Raw genomic sequence first — 22253 nt, forward strand, 5'->3', positions numbered from 1 at the left:
TACTGACCTGTAGACATCACATCTGTCTCTGTCCAGTGGTGTACTGACCTGTAGACACCAACATCTGTCTCTGTCCAGTGGTGTACTGACCTGTAGACATCACATCTGTCTCTGTCCAGTGGTTTTTGTACTGACCTGTAGACACTACATCTGTCTCTGTCCAGTGGTTTGTACTGACCTGTAGACACTACATCTGTCTCTGTCCAGTGGTGTTGTACTGACCTGTAGACATCACATCTGTCTCTGTCCAGTGGTGTGTACTGACCTGTAGACACTACATCTGTCTCTGTCCAGTGTTGTACTGACCTGTAGACACCACATCTGTCTCTGTCCAGTGGTTGTACTGACTGTAGACACTACATCTGTCTCTGTCCAGTGGTGTGTGTACTGACCTGTAGACACTACATCTGTCTCTGTCCAGTGGTGTGTACTGACCTGTAGACACCACATCTGTCTCTGTCCAGTGTGTACTGACCTGTAGACACTACATCTGTCTCTGTCCAGTGGTTGTACTGACCTGTAGACACCACATCTGTCTCTGTCCAGTGGTGTACTGACCTGTAGACACTACATCTGTCTCTGTCCAGTGGTGTACTGACCTGTAGACACTACATCTGTCTCTGTCCAGTGGTGTACTGACCTGTAGACACTACATCTGTCTCTGTCCAGTGGTGTGCTGACCTGTAGACACTACATCTGTCTCTGTCCAGTGGTGTACTGACCTGTAGACACTACATCTGTCTCTGTCCAGTGGTGTACTGACCTGTAGACACCACATCTGTCTCTGTCCAGTGGGTGTACTGACCTGTAGACACCACATCTGTCTCTGTCCAGTGGTGTACTGACCTGTAGACACCACATCTGTCTCTGTACAGTGGTTGTACTGACCTGTAGACACCACATCTGTCTCTGTACAGTGTGTGTACTGACCTGTAGACACTACATCTGTCTCTGTACAGTGGTGTACTGACCTGTAGACATCACATCTGTCTCTGTCCAGTGGTGTACTGACCTGTAGACATCACATCTGTCTCTGTCCAGTGGTGTACTGACCTGTAGACACTACATCTGTCTCTGTCCAGTGGTGTACTGACCTGTAGACACTACATCTGTCTCTGTCCAGTGGTGTACTGACCTGTAGACATCACATCTGTCTCTGTCCAGTGGTGTACTGACCTGTAGACACTACATCTGTCTCTGTCCAGTGGTGTACTGACCTGTAGACACCACATCTGTCTCTGTCCAGTGGTGTACTGACCTGTAGACACTACATATGTCTCTGTCCAGTGGTGTACTGACCTGTAGACACCACATCTGTCTCTGTCCAGTGGTGTACTGACCTGTAGACATCACATCTGTCTCTGTCCAGTGGTGTACTGACCTGTAGACACCACATATGTCTCTGTCCAGTGGTGTACTGACCTGTAGACACCACACCTGTCTCTCTGTACAGTGGTGTACTGACCTGTAGACACTACATCTGTCCTCTGTACAGTGGTTGTACTGACCTGTAGACACTACATCTGTCTCTGTACAGTGGTGTACTGACCTGTAGACATACATCTGTCTCTGTCCAGTGGTTGTACTGACCTGTAGACACCACATCTGTCTCTGTACAGTGGTGTACTGACCTGTAGACACTACATCTGTCTCTGTACAGTGGTGTACTGACCTGTAGACACTACATCTGTCTCTGTCCAGTGGTGTACTGACCTGTAGACACCACATCTGTCTCTGTACAGTGGTGTACTGACCTGTAGACATCACATCTGTCTCTGTCCAGTGGTGTACTGACCTGTGTAGACACCACATATGTCTCTGTCCAGTGGTGTACGGACCTGTAGACACCACACCTGTCTCTCTGTACAGTGGTGTACTGACTGTAGACACTACATCTGTCTCTGTACAGTGGTGGTACTGACCTGTAGACACTACATCTGTCTCTGTAAAGTGGTGTAATGACCTGTAGACACTACCTCTGTCTCTGTCCAGTGGTGTACTGACCTGTAGACACCACATCTGTCTCTGTACAGTGGTGTGTACTGACCTGTAGACACTACATCTGTCTCTGACAGTGGTGTACTGACCTGTAGACACTACATCTGTCTCTGTACAGTGGTGTACTGACCTGTAGACACCACATCTTCTCTGTACAGTGGTGTACTGACCTGTAGACACTACATCTGTCTCTGTACAAGGTGTACTGACCTGTAGACACCACATCTGTCTCTGTACAGTGGTGTACTAACCTGTAGACAAAACATCTGTCTCCTGTACAGTGGTGTACTGACCTGTAGACACCACAATCTATCTCTGGACAGTGGTGTACTGGACCTGTAGACACGACATCTGTCCTCTGTCCAGTGGTGTAACTGACCTAGTAGACACTACATCTGTCTCTGTACAGTGGTGTACTGACCTGTAGACACTACATCTGTCTCTGTACAGTGGTGTACTGACCTGTAGACACCACATCTGTCTCTGTACAGTGGTGTACTGACCTGTAGACACTACATCTGTCTCTGTACAGTGGTGTACTGACCTGTAGACACCACATCTGTCTCTGTACAGTGGTGTACTGACCTGTAGACACCACATCTGTCTCTGTACAGTGGTGTACTGAACCTGTAGACACCACATCTATCTCTGTACAGTGTGTACTGACCTGTAGACACTACATCTGTCTCTGTCCAGTGGTGTACTGACCTGTAGACACTACATCTGTCTCGGTACAGTGGTGTACTGACCTGTAGACACTACATTCTGTCTCTGTCCAGTGGTGTACTGACCTGTAGACACTACATCTGTCTCTGTACAGTGGTGTACTGACCTGTAGACACTACATCTGTCTCTGTACAGTGGTGTACTGACCTGTAGACACTACATCGTCTCTGTACAGTGGTGTACTGACCTGTAGACACCACATCTGTCTCTGTCCAGTGGTGTACTGACCTGTAGACATCACATCTGTCTCTGTACAGTGGTGTACGGACCTGTACACTACATCTGTCTCTGTACAGTGGTGTCTGACCTGGTAGACACTACATCTGTCTCTGTACAGTGGTGTACTGACCTGTAGACATCACATCTGTCTCTGTACAGGGTGTACTGACCGGTAGACACCACATCTGTCTCTGTACAGTGGTGTACTGACCTGTAGACACTACATCTGTCTCTGTACAGTGGTGTACTGACCTGTATACACCACATCTGTCGCTGTACATGGTGTAACTGACCTGTAGACACCACATCTGTCTCTGTACAGTGGTGTACTGACATGTAGACACCACATCTCTCTCTGTACAGTGGTGTACTGACCTGTAGACCCTACATCTGTCTCTGTACAGTGTCTACTGTATCCTACTTTGTTCATGGTTTTTAATGACAGTGTTTGGCAGGTTATTATCCACTTGCCTGTGAGGGTTGTTCTTGTTTCAACTTGCAGACTGTGTGTTTGAGCTCCTCATTGATCTCTGAATCTATTAGCCTTTATTTTTAACCCTAATTGTTGTAATGAATATCATTTATTTGCTATAATACGTCTTACTAATTCTGTTTTCAATGGCTTGTATTGATCCCGGCTCCGTCCGGCTCCAGGGGTAGTTTGGAGGCTGTAGGTGAATGATAATGTTTTGCAGACTGGTGATGTACATTGAAAGAGACATCAGGCAGGCCACGCCAGGGAAGGAGCTACAAAGCAGCAATGAATACCTGTCAAAATGTCTCCATCTGCTCATCCGTCACGTCGTGCTGCAGCTGCCAGCCATTCTGGGTAAATCAATCACAATAACACAAAAACCACAGCACTAAGAGGAGATGAGAGGAGAGGAGAGGAGGGGAGAGAGGAGGAGGAGGAGAGGAGGAGAGGAGAGGAGGAGAGGAGGAGGAGGAGAGGAGAGGAGAAGGGGGAGAAGAGGGGAGAGGAGAGGAGAGGGGAGAGGAGAGGAGAGGAGGGGAGATGAGGGGAGAGGAGAAGAGGGAAGAGAGGAGAGAGGAGGGGAGAGGAGAAGTGGGGAGAGGAGGTGAAGTGAAGTGGGTTGAGGGGAACTTGCATCAATGGCTGGATGGAGCAAGCCAATTTGATTCTCCCTCTTTTTAATTACCTTTCTGATTGAATTTTAAATCACCCAGCCAGGTATTGACCTTTTCCTGACGTTTAATTTGTAAATCAGTGCTGCTAACATGGCACGTCTCCCATCAGGGCCGGAAGCCAGACCCAACCGGTTCAAACCGGTCCGGGCTCATTCTCCTCTAAGATCACTGGAAGGAGAGGAGAGGAGGAGAGGGTATGGGGACGGATTGGGAGATCACAGGGAGAGGAGGGGATGAGGAGAGGGGAAGGGGTGGGGTGGGGAGAGGAGACTGAAGGGGAGGAGAGGTGATGAAAGGGGAGGGCAAGTGAGGGGTGGGGAGAGAGAACCCTCTCTCTGTCCTCTGTAAATTACATGCTGTCTGTCTGTCACCTCTCTGCACTGTGTAGATGACATGCTGTCTGTCTGGCTGTCACCCCTCTCTCCTCTGTCCCCTGTACTGTGTAGATGACATGCTGTCTGTCTGTCACCCTTCTCTCCTCTGTCATCTGTACTGTGTAGATGACATGCTGTCTGTCTGTCACCCTTCTCTCCTCTGTCATCTGTACTGTGTAGATGACATGCTGTCTGTCACCCCTCTGTCCTCTGTACTGTGTAGATGACATGCTGTCTGTCACCTCTCTGTCCTCTGTACTGTGTAGATGACATGCTGTCTGTCACCCCTCTGTCCTCTGTACTGTGTAGATGACATGCTGTCTGTCACCTCTCTGTCCTCTGTACTGTGTAGATGACATGCTGTCTGTCACCTCTCTGTCCTCTGTACTGTGTAGATGACATGCTGTCTGTCACCCCTCTGTCCTCTGTACTGTGTAGATGACATGCTGTCTGTCACCCCTCTGTCCTCTGTACTGTGTAGATGACATGCTGTCTGTCACCCCTCTGTCCTCTGTACTGTGTAGATGACATGCTGTCTGTCACCCCTCTGTCCTCTGTACTGTGTAGATGACATGCTGTCTGTCACCCCTCTGTACTGTGTAGATGACATGCTGTCCGCGCTGGGCAGTATAGTGGGCAGGAAGCATCCCTCCACTGTTCAGGCCAAGCAGCTGAAACAGAGTGTACCTATGATGACTGTGGTGCTCCACCTCCTCACCTCTCAGGTAACCCTTCCTACTGTACTACAGTATGTCACAAACACTGTATTCTACCATATACCGTTATTGATGCACGGACCGGTTTGGGGTTTTACTTAAGCAGTAATGCACCTCAGGGGTTTGAGGGTATTTGGCAAATATACCACAGCTAAGGACTGTTCTTATACACAACGCATCGCGGAGTACAGCCTGGACACAGCCCTTAGCCGTGGTATATTGGCCATATACCACAAACCCCTGGGGTACTTTATTGCTATTATAAACTGGTTACCAACAGAATTAGAGCTGTAAAAAGACATGTTTTGTCATACCTGTGGTATACGGTCTGATATACAGGGTAGCCTAGTGGTTAGAGCGTTGGACTAGTAACCGAAAGGTTTCATGTTTAAATCCCCGAGCTGACAAGGTACAAATCTGTCTTTCTGCCCCTGAACAAGGCAGTTAACCCACTGTTCCCAGGCCGTCATTGAAAATAAGAATTTGTTCTTAACTGACTTGCCTAGTTAAATAAAGGTAAAAAAAATATATATATATATAAATATATATATATATACAGTGCCTTGCAAAAGTATTCGGCCCCCTTGAACTTTGCGACCTTTTGCCACATTTCAGGCTTCAAACATAAAGATATAAAACTGTATTTTTTTGTGAAGAATCAACAACAAGTGGGACACAATCATGAAGTGGAACGACATTTATTGGATATTTCAAACTTTTTTAACAAATCAAAAACTGAAAAATTGGGCGTGCAAAATTATTCAGCCCCTTTACTTTCAGTGCAGCAAACTCTCTCCAGAAGTTCAGTGAGGATCTCTGAATGATCCAATGTTGATCTAAATGACTAATGATGATAAATACAATCCACCTGTGTGTAATCAAGTCTCCGTATAAATGCACCTGCACTGTGATAGTCTCAGAGGTCCGTTAAAAGCGCAGAGAGCATCATGAAGAACAAGGAACACGCCAGGCAGGTCCGAGATACTGTTGTGAAGAAGTTTAAAGCCGGATTTGGATACAAAAAGATTTCCCAAGCTTTAAACATCCCAAGGAGCACTGTGCAAGCGATAATATTGAAATGGAAGGAGTATCAGACCACTGCAAATCTACCAAGACCTGGCCGTCCCTCTAAACTTTCAGCTCATACAAGGAGAAGACTGATCAGAGAAGCAGCCAAGAGGCCCATGATCACTCTGGATGAACTGCAGAGATCTACAGCTGAGGTGGGAGACTCTGTCCATAGGACAACAATCAGTCGTATATTGCACAAATCTGGCCTTTATGGAAGAGTGACAAGAAGAAAGCCATTTCTTAAAGATATCCATAAAAAGTGTTGTTTAAAGTTTGCCACAAGCCACCTGGGAGACACACCAAACATGTGGAAGAAGGTGCTCTGGTCAGATGAAACCAAAATTGAACTTTTTGGCAACAATGCAAAACGTTATGTTTGGCGTAAAAGCAACACAGCTCATCACCCTGAACACACCATCCCCACTGTCAAACATGGTGGTGGCAGCATCATGGTTTGGGCCTGCTTTTCTTCAGCAGGGACAGGGAAGATGGTTAAAAATGATGGGAAGATGGATGGAGCCAAATACAGGACCATTCTGGAAGAAAACCTGATGGAGTCTGCAAAAGACCTGAGACTGGGACGGAGATTTGTCTTCCAACAAGACAATGATCCAAAACATAAAGCAAAATCTACAATGGAATGGTTCAAAAATAAACATATCCAGGTGTTAGAATGGCCAAGTCAAAGTCCAGACCTGAATCCAATCGAGAATCTGTGGAAAGAACTGAAAACTGCTGTTCACAAATGCTCTCCATCCAACCTCACTGAGCTCGAGCTGTTTTGCAAGGAGGAATGGGAAAAAATGTCAATCTCTCGATGTGCAAAACTGATAGAGACATACCCCAAGCGACTTACAGCTGTAATCGCAGCAAAAGGTGGCGCTACAAAGTATTAACTTAAGGGGGCTGAAGTTTGAAATATCCAATAAATGTCGTTCCACTTCATGATTGTGTCCCACTTGTTGTTGATTCTTCACAAAAAAATACAGTTTTATATCTTTATGTTTGAAGCCTGAAATGTGGCAAAAGGTCGCAAAGTTCAAGGGGGCCGAATACTTTCGCAAGGCACTGTATATATACCATGGCTGTCAGCCAATCGGCATTCAGGGCTCGAACCACCAGGTTTATAATTGAACTTATGTAACTGTATTTGAATGTTTGGTTTGTTAAATGTGATACGCCGTGTGTAACATCCATTTTTATAGTTTACTTCGCTGTTTGAGTCATCTCTCTCTCCATGCAGCTTTCCACACAGACCTAGCCCCGCCCATGTCACTTAAGGAGCGCATTTGTTTTTCCTCGACCAAGTGTTCAGTCTGCATGGTCAATGCAGCACATGCAACAATGTTGATGACAATGACGCTGTTTTCACCTTGCTTCTTATTATAAATCTACTAGTGTTTTATAATTACACTATTATTTTGTTTCTTATATCTGCAAACAGCTAGTTTGTATTATGTTAGCCTCTAATCCTAATCGCTCTTTAGCTGGCTAGCTAGTTAATAAATGTACTGAATCAGAGCAAACGTATTTAGCTGTACTTCCTGATAATACCAGTGATGGTTTAGACCTAAATCAGCATGTTGTCTAAATCAGAGGAATACGCGAAGCAAGAATATGTGTAATGCTCCGGGTGTCGTGGGTGTGGAGTCAAATGCAGGAGACAGAGAGTTCAATGCTGTGCGTCTTTTAATAGCACCAACGCACCACAGGGTGCTCACAAAAGTTACGTTCCCAAACACAGGGAATCAAAATGTACAATGGAACAAATCACGACCAGGCACAAACACGTACCTCTATAACAGAGCCGAAGGTTACATTGAAATAATCCCGCACAACAACCAGGCGGGCCGGCTGTCTAATAAAGACAAACTAATTAACCATACACAGGTGCTACCACTAAACATACAAGGAGGGGGAGGAAAAACAATCAGTGGCAGCTAATAGGCCGGTGACGACGACCGCCGAGCGCCACCCGCCCGGGAAGGGGAAACACCCTCGGTCGGACTCGTGGCAATATGTTAGCTACATGATGTAGCTAAGAGAAAACATTAAATGTAGCCAAAGATGATATTGTCCCTTAGGAAACACTTATCAACACTTTGGTTCCTACCCTGTCACAATAACTCCTCCATGGCACTTCCATTCATTGTCACGTCAAACAACACTGTATTATTATATTCTGGCTCTATAATTAGAATAATCATGATATTTCCATGATTCCAACGGTTCACCCAACCTTTTTGCTCTAACTTGCAAGCCAAATCACAATTGGAACGTTTGGTTAAAAATAAGGCCTAGATTGTTTGCCCATATTGTTCAGCCCTACAGTACGTGGCAGTGTGGAAATGATCTCAAATGAGCCCAGGAAATGTAGAAATGGATGAAAATGCTGAATAAAACAATTAGAAGGGAGAATTGAAATCACAAAACAGCACTCCCTTCAGCCCCCCCCCTTCTGAACCAACACTTTCATCTCCAGATGAATGCACTAACTGTAAGTCACTCTGGATAAGTGCTTCTGCCAATTGACTCAAATGTAAAAATGTTCAAATAAAGCACTTCTATTATTCGAAACCATAAAATACATTCATACCGTCCAATTTTTTTAAATTACCATGATATTATATTTTAGTCATAGCGCCCATCCCTACTGTGTGTGTGTGTGTACAGATCAAGTACGGTACATGCATGTGCGTGATTGTGAAATGAGATCACTTGTTTAATAAGATGGAACCTCAGTCAGTTAGAATGGATTCACAAGCTAATGGATCAGGAGAGGTCAGGATCTCTGACACTATTGAATAATGCCCAATTGGCTGTTTGAACATCTTATAGCATCTCTCCATCATAAAACATACAGCACACTGCCTAGAGGCTTCAACTGATGCTTATTGATACATTTCTGAAACCCTTCTGCTCATTTGTGTCCACTCCTACCACCTAGAGCCAATGAATCAGGGGGTTAGCTTTAAGAGCTGTGAGTCTCTCTCCTCATCCAAACCAACAGAGATCTTAATCAACTTTATCACAAGCAGAATAGAGCAGGGAACTGTGCCAGAGACCACGGCTCTTCTGAGCACTGCCGCAGCTAATTGGATTAGAATGCTGCAGTCGAACAGTCACACACACACACACACACACACACACACACACACACACACACACACACATCAAGTACTGTGTGCAGTGAGCGTCAATAACCTTGATACGTAATTGAAGTTGCTTGGTTTTAACACACAGTATCTGAGCTCTTTGGAGTGTTGAAACTAATGTGGTTGTTTACCACTTTGCTTCTGGTTCACTTGGATACCTGTCGGCTGGCCAACACTGAGAGGGTGTCAAATAAACCTGGTTAACAAGGAGAAGGTGAAATATTCACACCCCACCTACTGTACATCTGACGTCAAAGTGTGTTTTCTATGTTACTGTGGCAAAACAGATTTAGATGATCAAAATCGTAGCTGATGCACTATTTAAGTTAACATTTAGGCTAAACTTTGAATCATCTTTTCCAAAGCCATGATTACTAATACATAATATACCCAGAGATGGCACATAAACGACTAGAAAATGCATTAAAGGTTGTTATTTTCATCCCACTCTGCCTCACAGACAGATTATTGTCAGTTGCCAATAGACATGGTGGGGAAATTGGATTTAGTGATGACTGTCTCAATTGAGCAGAAATGATTAATATGACTAAATCCTAGCGAGAGAGATGCTTGTCAACAAGCAGCCTGCTGGATGAAACCATGCAGTGATTAAATATCGCTCCTCCATTTCCCTGCCATTCTTCATGGAGACTAGACAACACCACCACAGTGTTGAGCCGTCTCATTAGAAAAGTAATAACTTGTCACTCTCATAGACCCCCCCCCCCCACTGCCATTTAACAAGGTAAAGCATTTAGTAGTCTGTTAAATGGGGTTACTGTGCTATTTATCTGTGATGTGACAGATAGCTGTCCCTAATAGCGGTGGTCCTTGCCATGCGTGTGTAATAACATGATGATATTAAAACCAACTTTAGCTGTGCTCTGATGTGAGTCTGGTCTTACTGATGGTATTAAAACTAACTAGCTGGGCTCTGATGTGAGTCTGGTCTTACTGATGGTATTAAAACCAACTGTAGCTGGGCTCTGATGTGAGTCTGGTCTTACTGATGGTATTAAAACTAACTGTAGCTGGGCTCTGATGTGAGTCTGGTCTTACTGATGGTATTAAAACTAACTGTAGCTGGGCTCTGATGTGAGTCTGGTCTTACTGATGGTATTAAAACTAACTGTAGCTGGGCTCTGATGTGAGTCTGGTCTTACTGATGGTATTAAAACTAACTGTAGCTGGGCTCTGATGTGAGTCTGGTCTTACTGATGGTATTAAAACCAACTGTAGCTGGGCTCTGATGTGAGTCTGGTCTTACTGATGGTATTACAACTAACTGTAGCTGGGCTCTGATGTGAGTCTGGTCTTACTGATGGTATTAAAACTAACTAGCTGGGCTCTGATGTGAGTCTGGTCTTACTGATGGTATTAAAACCAACTGTAGCTGGGCTCTGATGTGAGTCTGGTCTTACTGATGGTATTAAAACTAACTAGCTGGGCTCTGATGTGAGTCTGGTCTTACTGATGGTATTAAAACTAACTAGCTGGGCTCTGATGTGAGTCTGGTCTTACTGATGGTATTAAAACTAACTGTAGCTGGGCTCTGATGTGAGTCTGGTCTTACTGATGGTATTAAAACTAACTGTAGCTGGGCTCTGATGTGAGTCTGGTCTTACTGATGGTATTAAAACTAACTGTAGCTGGGCTCTGATGTGAGTCTGGTCTTACTGATGGTATTAAAACCAACTGTAGCTGGGCTCTGATGTGAGTCTGGTCTTACTGATGGTATTACAACTAACTGTAGCTGGGCTCTGATGTGAGTCTGGTCTTACTGATGGTATTAAAACTAACTAGCTGGGCTCTGATGTGAGTCTGGTCTTACTGATGGTATTAAAACCAACTGTAGCTGGGCTCTGATGTGAGTCTGGTCTTACTGATGGTATTAAAACTAACTAGCTGGGCTCTGATGTGAGTCTGGTCTTACTGATGGTATTAAAACTAACTAGCTGGGCTCTGATGTGAGTCTGGTCTTACTGATGGTATTAAAACCAACTGTAGCTGGGCTCTGATGTGAGTCTGGTCTTACTGATGGTATTAAAACCAACTGTAGCTGGGCTCTGATGTGAGTCTGGTCTTACTGATGGTATTAAAACCAACTGTAGCTGGGCTCTGATGTGAGTCAGGACTGATGCTCTGGTTTACATCTATGTGTCATAAACTTTACTACACTTTACTACACTTTACTACAGGCCACGTCTGCCCTGGAGCTCTTTAACAATACATGTGTGGAGCAGTCCTTTAATGTTGTTTGGAGTGTTTGTTTTAGTGGATGCACTCTCTCTCCTGTGTGTGTGTGTGTGTGTGTGTGTGTGTGTGTGTGTGTGTGTGTGTGTGTGTGTGTGTGTGTGTGTGTGTGTGTGTGTGTGTGTGTGTGTGTGTGTGTGTGTGTGTGTGTGTGTGTGTGTGCACTGCTGGACCTGGTGAGAAAGAGAAAACGATGCTCTACTGTGGGCTGACAGCTCAGTGGGGCTTTACGAAGCCTCTGCTTACAGGAGCAGAGAAAGTTGGCAGGGAATTAAGAGTTAGAGAGGAGAGACTGAGAGGCTGAGGTCAGAGAGAGAGAGAACTTACTGTAGCACAGTGTAATATCTATCTCCCTTTCCCCCCCCCCTCTCTCTCTCTCTCTCTCTCTCTCTCTCTCTCTCTCTCTGTCTCTCTCTCTGTCTCTCTCTGTCTCTGTCTCTCTCTGTTTTTTAGATATTCCGGCCACAGGTTGTGACTGAGGAGTTTCTCTTCAAATTTGGAGCACTGCTGGTAAGTCATTGAGACAGTGATGTGTAGTGGTATTGTCCCATGGCCTTCTACACCCCTTATTTCTGATGTTCTTCCAGAGTCACATAACATCTATTGATGCCAGTGAGACCAGTTTGGGCAGTGCAATAGGTGAGTGAATGTCAGCTTGCTTTATGACTGGTTATTAGTAATACAGGTTTCATCTGGACAACTGGCCCATAAAGCCCAGACTGTAGGTGTAACCTGCTGCTTGATTCCCAGGACAAGCAGGTTCAGAGGAGCTGATCAGGAACACTCTGTCAGCTGTGGAGGCCATCACCCAGCACCCAGCCCTGCTGACGCCCCATCACTGTCCTGTGAGTAGGGTCCTAGTCCCTAACCTCTTATCCCCTAGCCCCTCAGCACCTAGTCCCTAACCCCCTAGGTCCTAGCCCCTAGTCCCTAACCTCCTAGTCCCTGGCCCCTTAGCCCCTAACCCCCTAGTTCCTAACCTCTTAGCCCCTAACCCCTTAGACCCCTAGTCCCTGGCCCCTTAGCCTCAAACCCTTAGCACCTAACCTCTTAGCCCCTAGTCCCTTAGCCCCTAAACCCCTGGCCCCTTAGCCCCAAACCCTTAGCACCTAACCTCTTAGCCCCTAGTCCCTAACCCTTTAGCCCCTAACCACCTGGCCCCTTAGCCCCAAACCCTTAGCACCTAACCCCTTAGACCCTAGTCCCTAACCTCTTAGCCCATAACCCCTTAGACCCCTAGTCCCTGGCCCCTTAGCCTCAAACCCTTAGCACCTAACCTCTTAGCCCCTAGTCCCTTAGCCCCTAAACCCCTGGCCCCTTAGCCCCAAACCCTTAGCACCTAACCTCTTAGCCCCTAGTCCCTAACCCTTTAGCCCCTAACCCCCTGGCCCCTTAGCCCCAAACCCTTAGCACCTAACCCCTTAGACCCTAGTCCCTAACCTCTTAGCCCATAACCCCTTAGCCCCTAGCCCTAACCCCTTAGCCCCTAACCCCCCTGGCCCCTTAGCCCCAAACCCTTAGCACCTAACCTCTTAGCCCCTAGTCCCTAACCCTTTAGCCCCTAACCCCCTGGCCCCTTAGCCCCAAACCCTTAGCACCTAACCTCTTAGCCTCTAACCCCTTAGCCCCTAACCCCTTAGACCCTAGTCCCTAACCTCTTAGCCCATAACCCCTTAGCCCCTAGCCCTAACCCCTTAGCCCCTAACCCCCCTGGCCCCTTAGCCCCAAACCCTTAGCACCTAACCTCTTAGCCCCTAGTCCCTAACCCCATAGCCCCTAACCCCCCTGGCCCATTAGCCCCAAACCCTTAGCACCTAACCTCTTAGCCCCTAGTCCCTAACCCCTTAGCCCCTAACCCCCCTGGCCCCTTAGCCCCAACCCCTTAGCCCCTAACCTCTTAGCCCCTAACCTCTTAGCCACTAGCCTCTTAGCCACTAGCCTCTTAGCCCCTATCCCCCAACTCCTTCGCTCCTAACCCCTTAGCCCCTAGTCCCTAACCTCTTAGCCCCTATCCCCCAACTCCTTCTCTCCTAACCCCTTAGCCCCTAGTCCCTAACCTCTAGCCCTAACCCCCTAGCACAACAGTCTCTTTTCGCCCTCTAGGCTTTATTAACGCCCCATCACTGTACTGTGAGTCTGGCCCTGTGGTCTGCAAGGAGCCTGCAGTAACAGCGGCTCCCTAAGCCCTAGGCACTACAGCCTGAAGCAACACTGGCCTCGTCCAGAAACAACCCTTGACCCCTAAGCCCTAGGCACTACAGGCTGCAGCAACACTGGCCTCGTCCAGAAACAACCCTTGACCCCTAGGCACTACAGCCTGCAGCAACACTGGCCTCGTCCAGAAACAACCCTTGACCCCTAAGCCCTAGGCACTACAGCCTGCAGCAACACTGGCCTCGTCCAGAAACAACCCTTGACCCCTAAGGCCTAGGCACTACATCCTGCAGCAACACTGGCCTCGTCCAGAAACAACCCTTGACCCCTAAGCCCTAGGCACTACATCCTGCAGCAACACTGGCCTCGTCCAGAAACAACCCTTGACCCCTAATCCCTAGGCACTACAGCCTGCAGCAACACTGGCCTCATCCAGAAACAACCCTTGACCCCTAAGCCCTAGGCACTACAGCCTGCAGCAACACTGGCCTCGTCCAGAAACAACCCTTGACCCCTAAGCCCTAGGCACTACAGGCTGCAGCAACACTGACCTCGTCCAGAAACAACCCTTGACCCCTAAGCCCTAGGCACTACAGCCTGCAGCAACACTGGCCTCGTCCAGAAACAACCCTTGACCCCTAAGCCCTAGGCACTACAGCCTGCAGCAACACTGGCCTCGTCCAGAAACAACCCTTGACCCCTAATCCCTAGGCACTACAGCCTGCAGCAACACTGGCCTCGTCCAGAAACAACCCTTGACCCCTAATCCACTCAGATGTCCACTCAGATCTACATAAGTGTCGAGGGGCTAAGGACTAGTTGTTAGGGGTTGTCTACCAGCCCTGTACTTACCTCCCCAACACAGGGCCCTGGCATGGGGGGTTGACTTGGAGGAGTCATGTATGGGGTTGGAGAGAGACTGTCAGGCCAGCAGACCATCAGTTGTGCTGTCTCAGAGGAGCTCCAGCAGAGTGCAGCTGGGCCTTGGTCTGGTCTGAGGAGACTGTGGAATTAATATCGACCTACAGGAAGGAGCTGGGCCGGGCACGGGCTGAGTCCTAAATGGAGCACTATTCCCTATATACTATTGGCCATGGTCAAACTTAGTGCACTATAAAGGGGATAGGGTGCCATTTGGGACGCAGACAGGAAGTAATGAGTTGAAGAGGCTAGATGGTCCTGTGAAGAAGAAGAACAGCTCCTCTCATACTGAGTAACATGAGAAGAAACTTGAATTACATGTCTGACACTAGTCATTAGATTCCGCTGAGCGTTGTCTGTCAGCGGTGGGATTTTGGGAAGGGAGCGGTACACACACACACACACACACATGCATGAGTACACACACAGTTTAATGTTTCCTTTTGTTCCCGAGTGGCGCAGTGGTCTAAGGCACTGCATCTCAGTGCAAGAGGCGTCACTACAGTCCCTGGTTCGAATCCAGGCTGTATCACATCCGGCTGGGATTTGGAGTCCCATAGGGTGGCGCACAATTGTCCCAGCGTCGTGAGGGTTTGGCCGGGGTAGGGAGTCAGTGTAAATAAGAATTTGTTCTTTACTGACTTGCCTAGTTAAATAAAGGTTAAGTAAATTGTTGGAACAAGCTCTATGCAGAGGTGAAACACAGCAATATCGGATCTAGTCATCTGTTTTTAGTTCTATCTATTTATACTCTTGACTGGCTGTTGCCTGATAGAAAAGCCTCTTCTGAGTCAGACAGACAGTTAAAAACCCTTTGCAAGGTGGAGTGAGAATATGTGCTGAATATAATGGGAAGTAGGAGACAGCAGAGCACAACAGTCTCTTTTGATGGATATATTCTAATAAACAACAAAGGTGCTCAATGGATCCATCCCAAATGGCACCCCAAACCCCTTATACAGTAGTGCACTGCTTTTGTCCAGGGCGCATAGAGCTCTGGTCGAGGGTAGTGCACTATAAGGGAATTAGGCTGCCATTTGGGACACATGCATCAAGACACAGTATATTCTTTATACCCACCTCAGGCTTCTTATTCTAATGTTGTCTCCTGTTTAGATTACATCCTCGTTGAGACTAGAACAGAGCGTTTACTGTTGTTTCTATGGAAATCGTCCTCATCATAATAGACTAGAACAGAGCGTTTACTGTTGTTTCTATGGAAATCGTCCTCATCATAATAGACTAGAACAGAACAGAGCGTTTACTGTTGTTTCTATGGAAATCGTCCTCATCATAATAGACTAGAACAGAACAGAGCGTTTACTGTTGTTTCTATGGAAATCATCCTCATCATAATAGACTAGAACAGAACAGAGCGTTTACTGTTGTTTCTATCGAAATCGTCCTCATCATAATAGACTAGAACAGAACAGAGCGTTTACTGTTGTTTCTATGGAAATCGTCCCCATCATAATAGACTAGAACAGAGCGTTTACTGTTGTTTCTATGGAAATCGTCCTCATCATAATAGACTAGAACAGAGCGTTTACTGTTGTTTCTATGGAAATCGTCCTCATCATAATAGGGATGGATCCAATTGTTCTAATAAAAAGCGCTCACATCAGGTGTTTATGATGGAAGGACAGGAGCAACATCATATTCACATAGAGATTGGGAGTGCTCACACAAGTGCTCATTTCATTGCTCCTCGCTTTACTAGACGACATGTTTAAAAGAAAAGACATCATTTATACATTTGCATGTGATGAATAAATGACTTGTTGGTGATGTATAACAGGAGTCAAATGGAAATACTGTCTTATATTAGGTTTATGTGTTGTTTATTTGATGTTTGTTTCTTTTATTTGTTGTTTTATTTTATGTTTGTTGTTTATTTTATGTATAAATATATATTTGATCTCTTCAAGGTTGTTGATTGCATTCTTCCTCCACTGACTTCTCTTGCCTTCAGTAAAAATGGTAAGGAAACATCTGGGTCATGTGCTCTCCATGCTTAACATCTAAGTACATAGATAGGCAGTCAGGAACGTGCCCATTCTGCAATGTTCCCTATCTAGCATGGCACACAGCAAGGCCCTTGGTCTAAAGTTAACCACATTTGCATGTGCTTGGTATTGTAGTAAATGTTTTGATTTGTATGTATGTCTCTCACTGCAGAGGGTCTGCATGGATCAATAATGCTGTGTGTGTGTGTGTGTTACATGCTCTGTTTTGTGTTGTAGTGGAGTGGCGTATCGTCAGCTTGCGTGTTCTGTCAGAGATCACACTGCTGCTGCTGAGCCAAGAGGCCGTGGAGGAGGGAGAGGGGAGAGAGAGAGAGTGCAACTCTTCAACTGGCAGACTACTGACTCTCATTACAGAAGCCCTTCTTCCACAGTGAGTATGCTCTCTCCTGCATCTCTCTATCTCTCTCTCCTCTATCACTCTGCTCTTCTCTACATTTTCCCTCTCTCCTCCCCCCTCTTATCTCCCCTACCCTCTCTCCCTGCTCTCTCTCTCCGCTCTCCCCTATCCTCTCCCCTCTCTCTTATCTCCGCTACACTTTCTTTCATCTCTCCTCACCTCTCCCCCTCTCTCTCTGCTCTCCTTTACCCCTCTCTCTCTCTATCTCTCTCTGCTCTCCTTTACCCCTCTCTCTCTATCTCTCTCTGCTCTCCTTTACCCCTCTCTCTATCTCTCTCTGCTCTCCTTTACCCCTCTCTCTCCTCTCCTCTACCCTCTCTCTCTCTACCCTCTCTCTCTACCCTCTCTCTCTACCTTCTCTCCTCTCTCTCTACTCTCCTCTACCCTCTCTCCTCTCTCTACTCTCCTCTACCCTCTCTCCTCTCTCTATCTACTCTCCTCTACCCTCTCTCTCTGCTCTCCTTTACCTCTCTCTCTCTCTCTCTCTCTGCTCTGCTCTCCTCTACCCTCTCTCTCTACTCCCATCTACCTTCTCTCCTCTCTCTCTTTCTACTCTCCTCTACCCTCTCTCCTCTCTCTACTCTCCTCTACCCTCTCTCCTCTCTCTATCTACTCTCCTCTACCCTCTCTCTCTGCTCTCCTTTACCTCTCTCTCTCTCTCTCTCTCTCTCTCTCTCTCTCTCTGCTCTGCTCTCCTCTACCCTCTCTCTCTACTCCCCTCTACCTTCTCTCCTCTCTCTCTTTCTACTCTCCTCTACCCTCTCTCCTCTCTCTACTCTCCTCTACCCTCTCTCTCTACTCTCCTCTACCTTCTCTCCTCTCTCTCTCTCTACTCTCCTCTACCCTATCCCTTTGTGCCTACCCTCTCTCTCCCTTCAGCTGCTTCTGCAGACTTCTCAACTTTAGTTCATTTAAAAGTTCTGATGACATGGATGAATTAATGACCAGAAACTGAGAGCCAGTCCAGCTCCACTGTTCATCTGGGCCTGGGTGTGTGGAGTGCAGTCAAAGTAGTGAACCTTCTTGTTTTGTTAACTTTATTTGACCAGTTCCCTAGTGTTAGAAATAAACGTTTCAAATAAACGTTTTAGATTTATTGAATTTATTGATGTTTTTTTCATTAGTAATTTAGATTTATTGAATTCAATATTTAAGCCAGTCCTCATAGGCCAGTTCTCTGCAGAGGATTTCTGGATAGTTAGTAAAACATCTATACACCGATCAACAAGCTGTTGAACTAACTAGACCCTAAACCTATCTGTAGGGGACTACCCTAATAGCTATCCATATAAAGTGTGACTGATGTCTCTCCTATGTTGTGCAGGTATGAATCTCTCCTGTTGGAGCCAGACCCAATCCCAGTCTACGCTCTCAAGCTGCTGGTGGCCCTCACAGAACACAGCAGCCCCGTCAACAGGTAAAACCTTCTAAACCAGCCTCCTGAGTGGCGCAGCGGTCTATGTCACTGCTTCGCAGTGCTTGAGGTGTCATTACAGACCCTGGTTCGATCCCAGGCTGTGGCACAGCCGACTGTGACCGGGAGACCCATGAGGCGGCGCATTATTGGCCCAGTGTCGTCCGGGTTAAGGGAAGGGTTTGGCCGGCCCGGGATTTCATTGTCACATCGCGTTCTAGCGATTCCTTGACTTTGAGCACCAGCTGGACGGTGTTTCCTCCTAAACATTGGTGCGACTGGCTTCCGGGTTAAGCGAGCAGTGTGTCAAGAAGCAGTGCGGCTTGGCAGGGTCGTGTTTCGGGGGACGCACAGCTTTCTAGGGGAGTTGCAGCGATGGGACAAGACTGGAACTACCAATTTGATATCGCGATATTGGGGAGAACAAGGGGTCAAATAAAATAAATAACTTCTAAACCAGGGATCATCAACTAGATTCAGCCGTGGGCCGTTTTGTTTCTGGAGGATGGTCTGGAGGATGGTCTGGAGGATGGTCGGGGGTCCAGAACATAATTACTATTCATTTGTAGACTGCAAACTGACCACAAGAAGCACAGATATAATATTAAACTAAACATAATCATTTAAAACCTTGTTTACATTTGTATATAATCACGTCTCTCTACTATGTGTGGGAATACTTGGGAACAGATTTCACAATGAAAATGACTTGGAGCTGATTTCCAGGTGTTTTTACAGTCTTTTATGTCCAACCATGGAAAATATATATATATATATTTTGTGCTCAGAACATTTTAGTTGCCAAATAAAAGCATTCGGCCCGCGGGTTGCCAGCTGGGGAACCCTGTTCTAAACCATCTCCAGATAGACAGACTAGGACTCTAACCAACACAATGTCATCTTGATGAAAACCAGAGAGTCTAACCAACACAATGTCATCTTGATGAAAACCAGAGAGTCTAACCAACACAGTGTCATCTTGATGAAAACCAGAGAGTCTAACCAACACAATGTCATCTTGATGAAAACCAGAGAGTCTAACCAACACAATGTCATCTTGATGAAAACCAGAGAGTCTAACCAACACAATGTCATCTTGATGAAAACCAGAGAGTCTAACCAACACAGTGTCATCTTGATGAAAACCAGAGAGTCTAACCAACACAATGTCATCTTGATGAAAACCAGAGAGTCTAACCAACACAGTGTCATCTTGATGAAAACCAGAAAGTCTAACCAACACAGTGTCATCTTGATGAAAACCAGAGAGTCTAACCAACACAATGTCATCTTGATGAAAACCAGAGAGTCTATCCAACACAGTGTCATCTTGATGAAAACCAGAGAGTCTAACCAACACAATGTCATCTTGATGAAAACCAGAGAGTCTAACCAACACAGTGTCATCTTGATGAAAACCAGAGAGTCTAACCAACACAGTGTCATCTTGATGAAAACCAGAGAGTCTAACCAACACAGTGTCATCTTGATGAAAACCAGAGAGTCTAACCAACACAGTGTCATCTTGATGAAAACGAGAGAGTCTAACCAACACAGTGTCATCTTGATGAAAACCAGAGAGTCTAACCAACAGTGTCATCTTGATGAAAACCAGAGAGTCTATCCAACACAATGTCATCTTGATGAAAACCAGAGAGTCTAACCAACACAGTGGCATCTTGATGAAAACCAGAGAGTCTAACCAACACAATGTCATCTTGATGAAAACCAGAGAGTCTAACCAACACAACGTCATCTTGATGAAAACCAGAGAGTCTAACCAACACAGTGTCATCTTGATGAAAACCAGAGTCTAACCAACACAATGTCATCTTGATGAAAACCAGAGAGTCTAACCAACACAATGTCATCTTGATGAAAACCAGAGAGTCTAACCAACACAATGTCATCTTGATGAAAACCAGAGTCTAACCAACACAATGTCATCTTGATGAAAACCAGAGTCTAACCAACACAGTGTCATCTTGATGAAAACCAGAGAGTCTAACCAACACAATGTCATCTTGATGAAAACCAGAGTCTAACCAACACAATGTCATCTTGATGAAAACCAAGAGTCTAACCAACACAATGTCATCTTGATGAAAACCAGAGTCTAACCAACACAATGTCATCTTGATGAAAACCAGAAAGTCTAACCAATACAACGTCATCTTGATGAAAACCAGAGTCTAACCAACACAGTGTCATCTTGATGAAAACCAGAGAGTCTAACCAACACAATGTCATCTTGATGAAAACCAGAGTCTAACCAACACAATGTCATCTTGATGAAAACCAGAGAGTCTAACCAACACAATGTCATCTTGATGAAAACCAGAGAGTCTATCCAACACAATGTCATCTTGATGAAAACCAGAGTCTAACCAACACAATGTCATCTTGATGAAAACCAGAGAGTCTAACCAACACAATGTCATCTTGATGAAAACCAGAGAGTCTATCCAACACAATGTCATCTTGATGAAAACCAGAGTCTAACCAACACAATGTCATCTTGATGAAAACCAGAGAGTCTAACCAACACAGTGTCATCTTGATGAAAACCAGAGAGTCTAACCAACACAATGTCATCTTGATGAAAACCAGAGAGTCTAACCAACACAATGTCATCTTGATGAAAACCAGAGTCTAACCAACACAATGTCATCTTGATGAAAACCAGAGAGTCTAACCAACACAATGTCATCTTGATGAAAACCAGAGAGTCTATCCAACACAATGTCATCTTGATGAAAACCAGAGAGTCTAACCAACACATTGTCAAAATGATTTAATGATTGAGAAGCTGCTTTATTCCGCATCTGTTATTATCTACCCAGAGTTTATGGAGGTGAGTTGCTATGGCATCTGTTAATATCTTACCCAGAGTTTATGGAGGTGAGTTGTGATGGAGTTGCTATGGCATCTGTTAATATCTACCCAGAGTTTATGGAGGTGAGTTGTGATGGAGTTGCTATGGCATCTGTTAATATCTACCCAGAGTTTATGGAGGTGAGTTGTGATGGAGTTGCTATGGCATCTGTTAATATCTACCCAGAGTTTATGGAGGTGAGTTGTGATGGAGTTGCTATGGCATCTGTTAATATCTACCCAGAGTTTATGGAGGTGAGTTGTGATGGAGTTGCTATGGCATCTGTTAATATCTACCCAGAGTTTATGGAGGTGAGTTGCTATGGCATCTGCTATTGTCTACCTAGAGTTTATGGAGGTGAGTTGCGATGGGGTTGCTATGGCATCTGTTATTATCTACCCAGAGTTTATGGAGGTGAGTTGCTATGGCATCTGTTATTATCTTCCCAAAGTTTATGGAGGTGAGTTGCGATGGGGTTGCTATGGCATCTGTTATTATCTACCCAGAGTTTATGGAGGTGAGTTGCTATGGCATCTGTTATTATCTACCCAGAGTTTATGGAGGTGAGTTGCGATGGAGTTGCTATGGCATCTGTTATTGTCTACCCAGAGTTTATGGAGGTGAGTTGCGGTGGAGTTGCTATGGCATCTGTTATTATCTACCCAGAGTTTATGGAGGTGAGTTGCGATGGAGTTGCTATGGCATCTGTTATTGTCTACCCAGAGTTTATGGAGGTGAGTTGCGGTGGAGTTATTATCTACCCAGAGTTTATGGAGGTGAGTTGCGATGGAGTTGCTATGGTAT

The 22253-nt window shown here is 45.8% G+C and overlaps 1 protein-coding gene across 1 annotated transcript in view; it reads left to right on the forward strand.

The window, feature by feature from the left end:
• LOC109884947 (serine/threonine-protein kinase ULK4-like) overlaps positions 1-22253 on the forward strand; it is a gene marked incomplete at both ends in the record, with an annotated part of 98716 nt that overhangs the window by 53772 nt on the left and 22691 nt on the right. Inside the window, 8 exon segments of the mRNA XM_031817319.1 lie at positions 3639-3772; positions 5070-5191; positions 12115-12171; positions 12249-12300; positions 12412-12506; positions 16665-16716; positions 16980-17133; positions 18485-18577. Coding sequence (XP_031673179.1) covers positions 3639-3772; positions 5070-5191; positions 12115-12171; positions 12249-12300; positions 12412-12506; positions 16665-16716; positions 16980-17133; positions 18485-18577 — 759 coding nt within the window.

The sequence above is a fragment of the Oncorhynchus kisutch genome, unplaced genomic scaffold, assembly GCF_002021735.2.
Source record: "Oncorhynchus kisutch isolate 150728-3 unplaced genomic scaffold, Okis_V2 scaffold987, whole genome shotgun sequence".
Classification (NCBI taxonomy): Eukaryota; Metazoa; Chordata; class Actinopteri; order Salmoniformes; family Salmonidae; genus Oncorhynchus; species Oncorhynchus kisutch.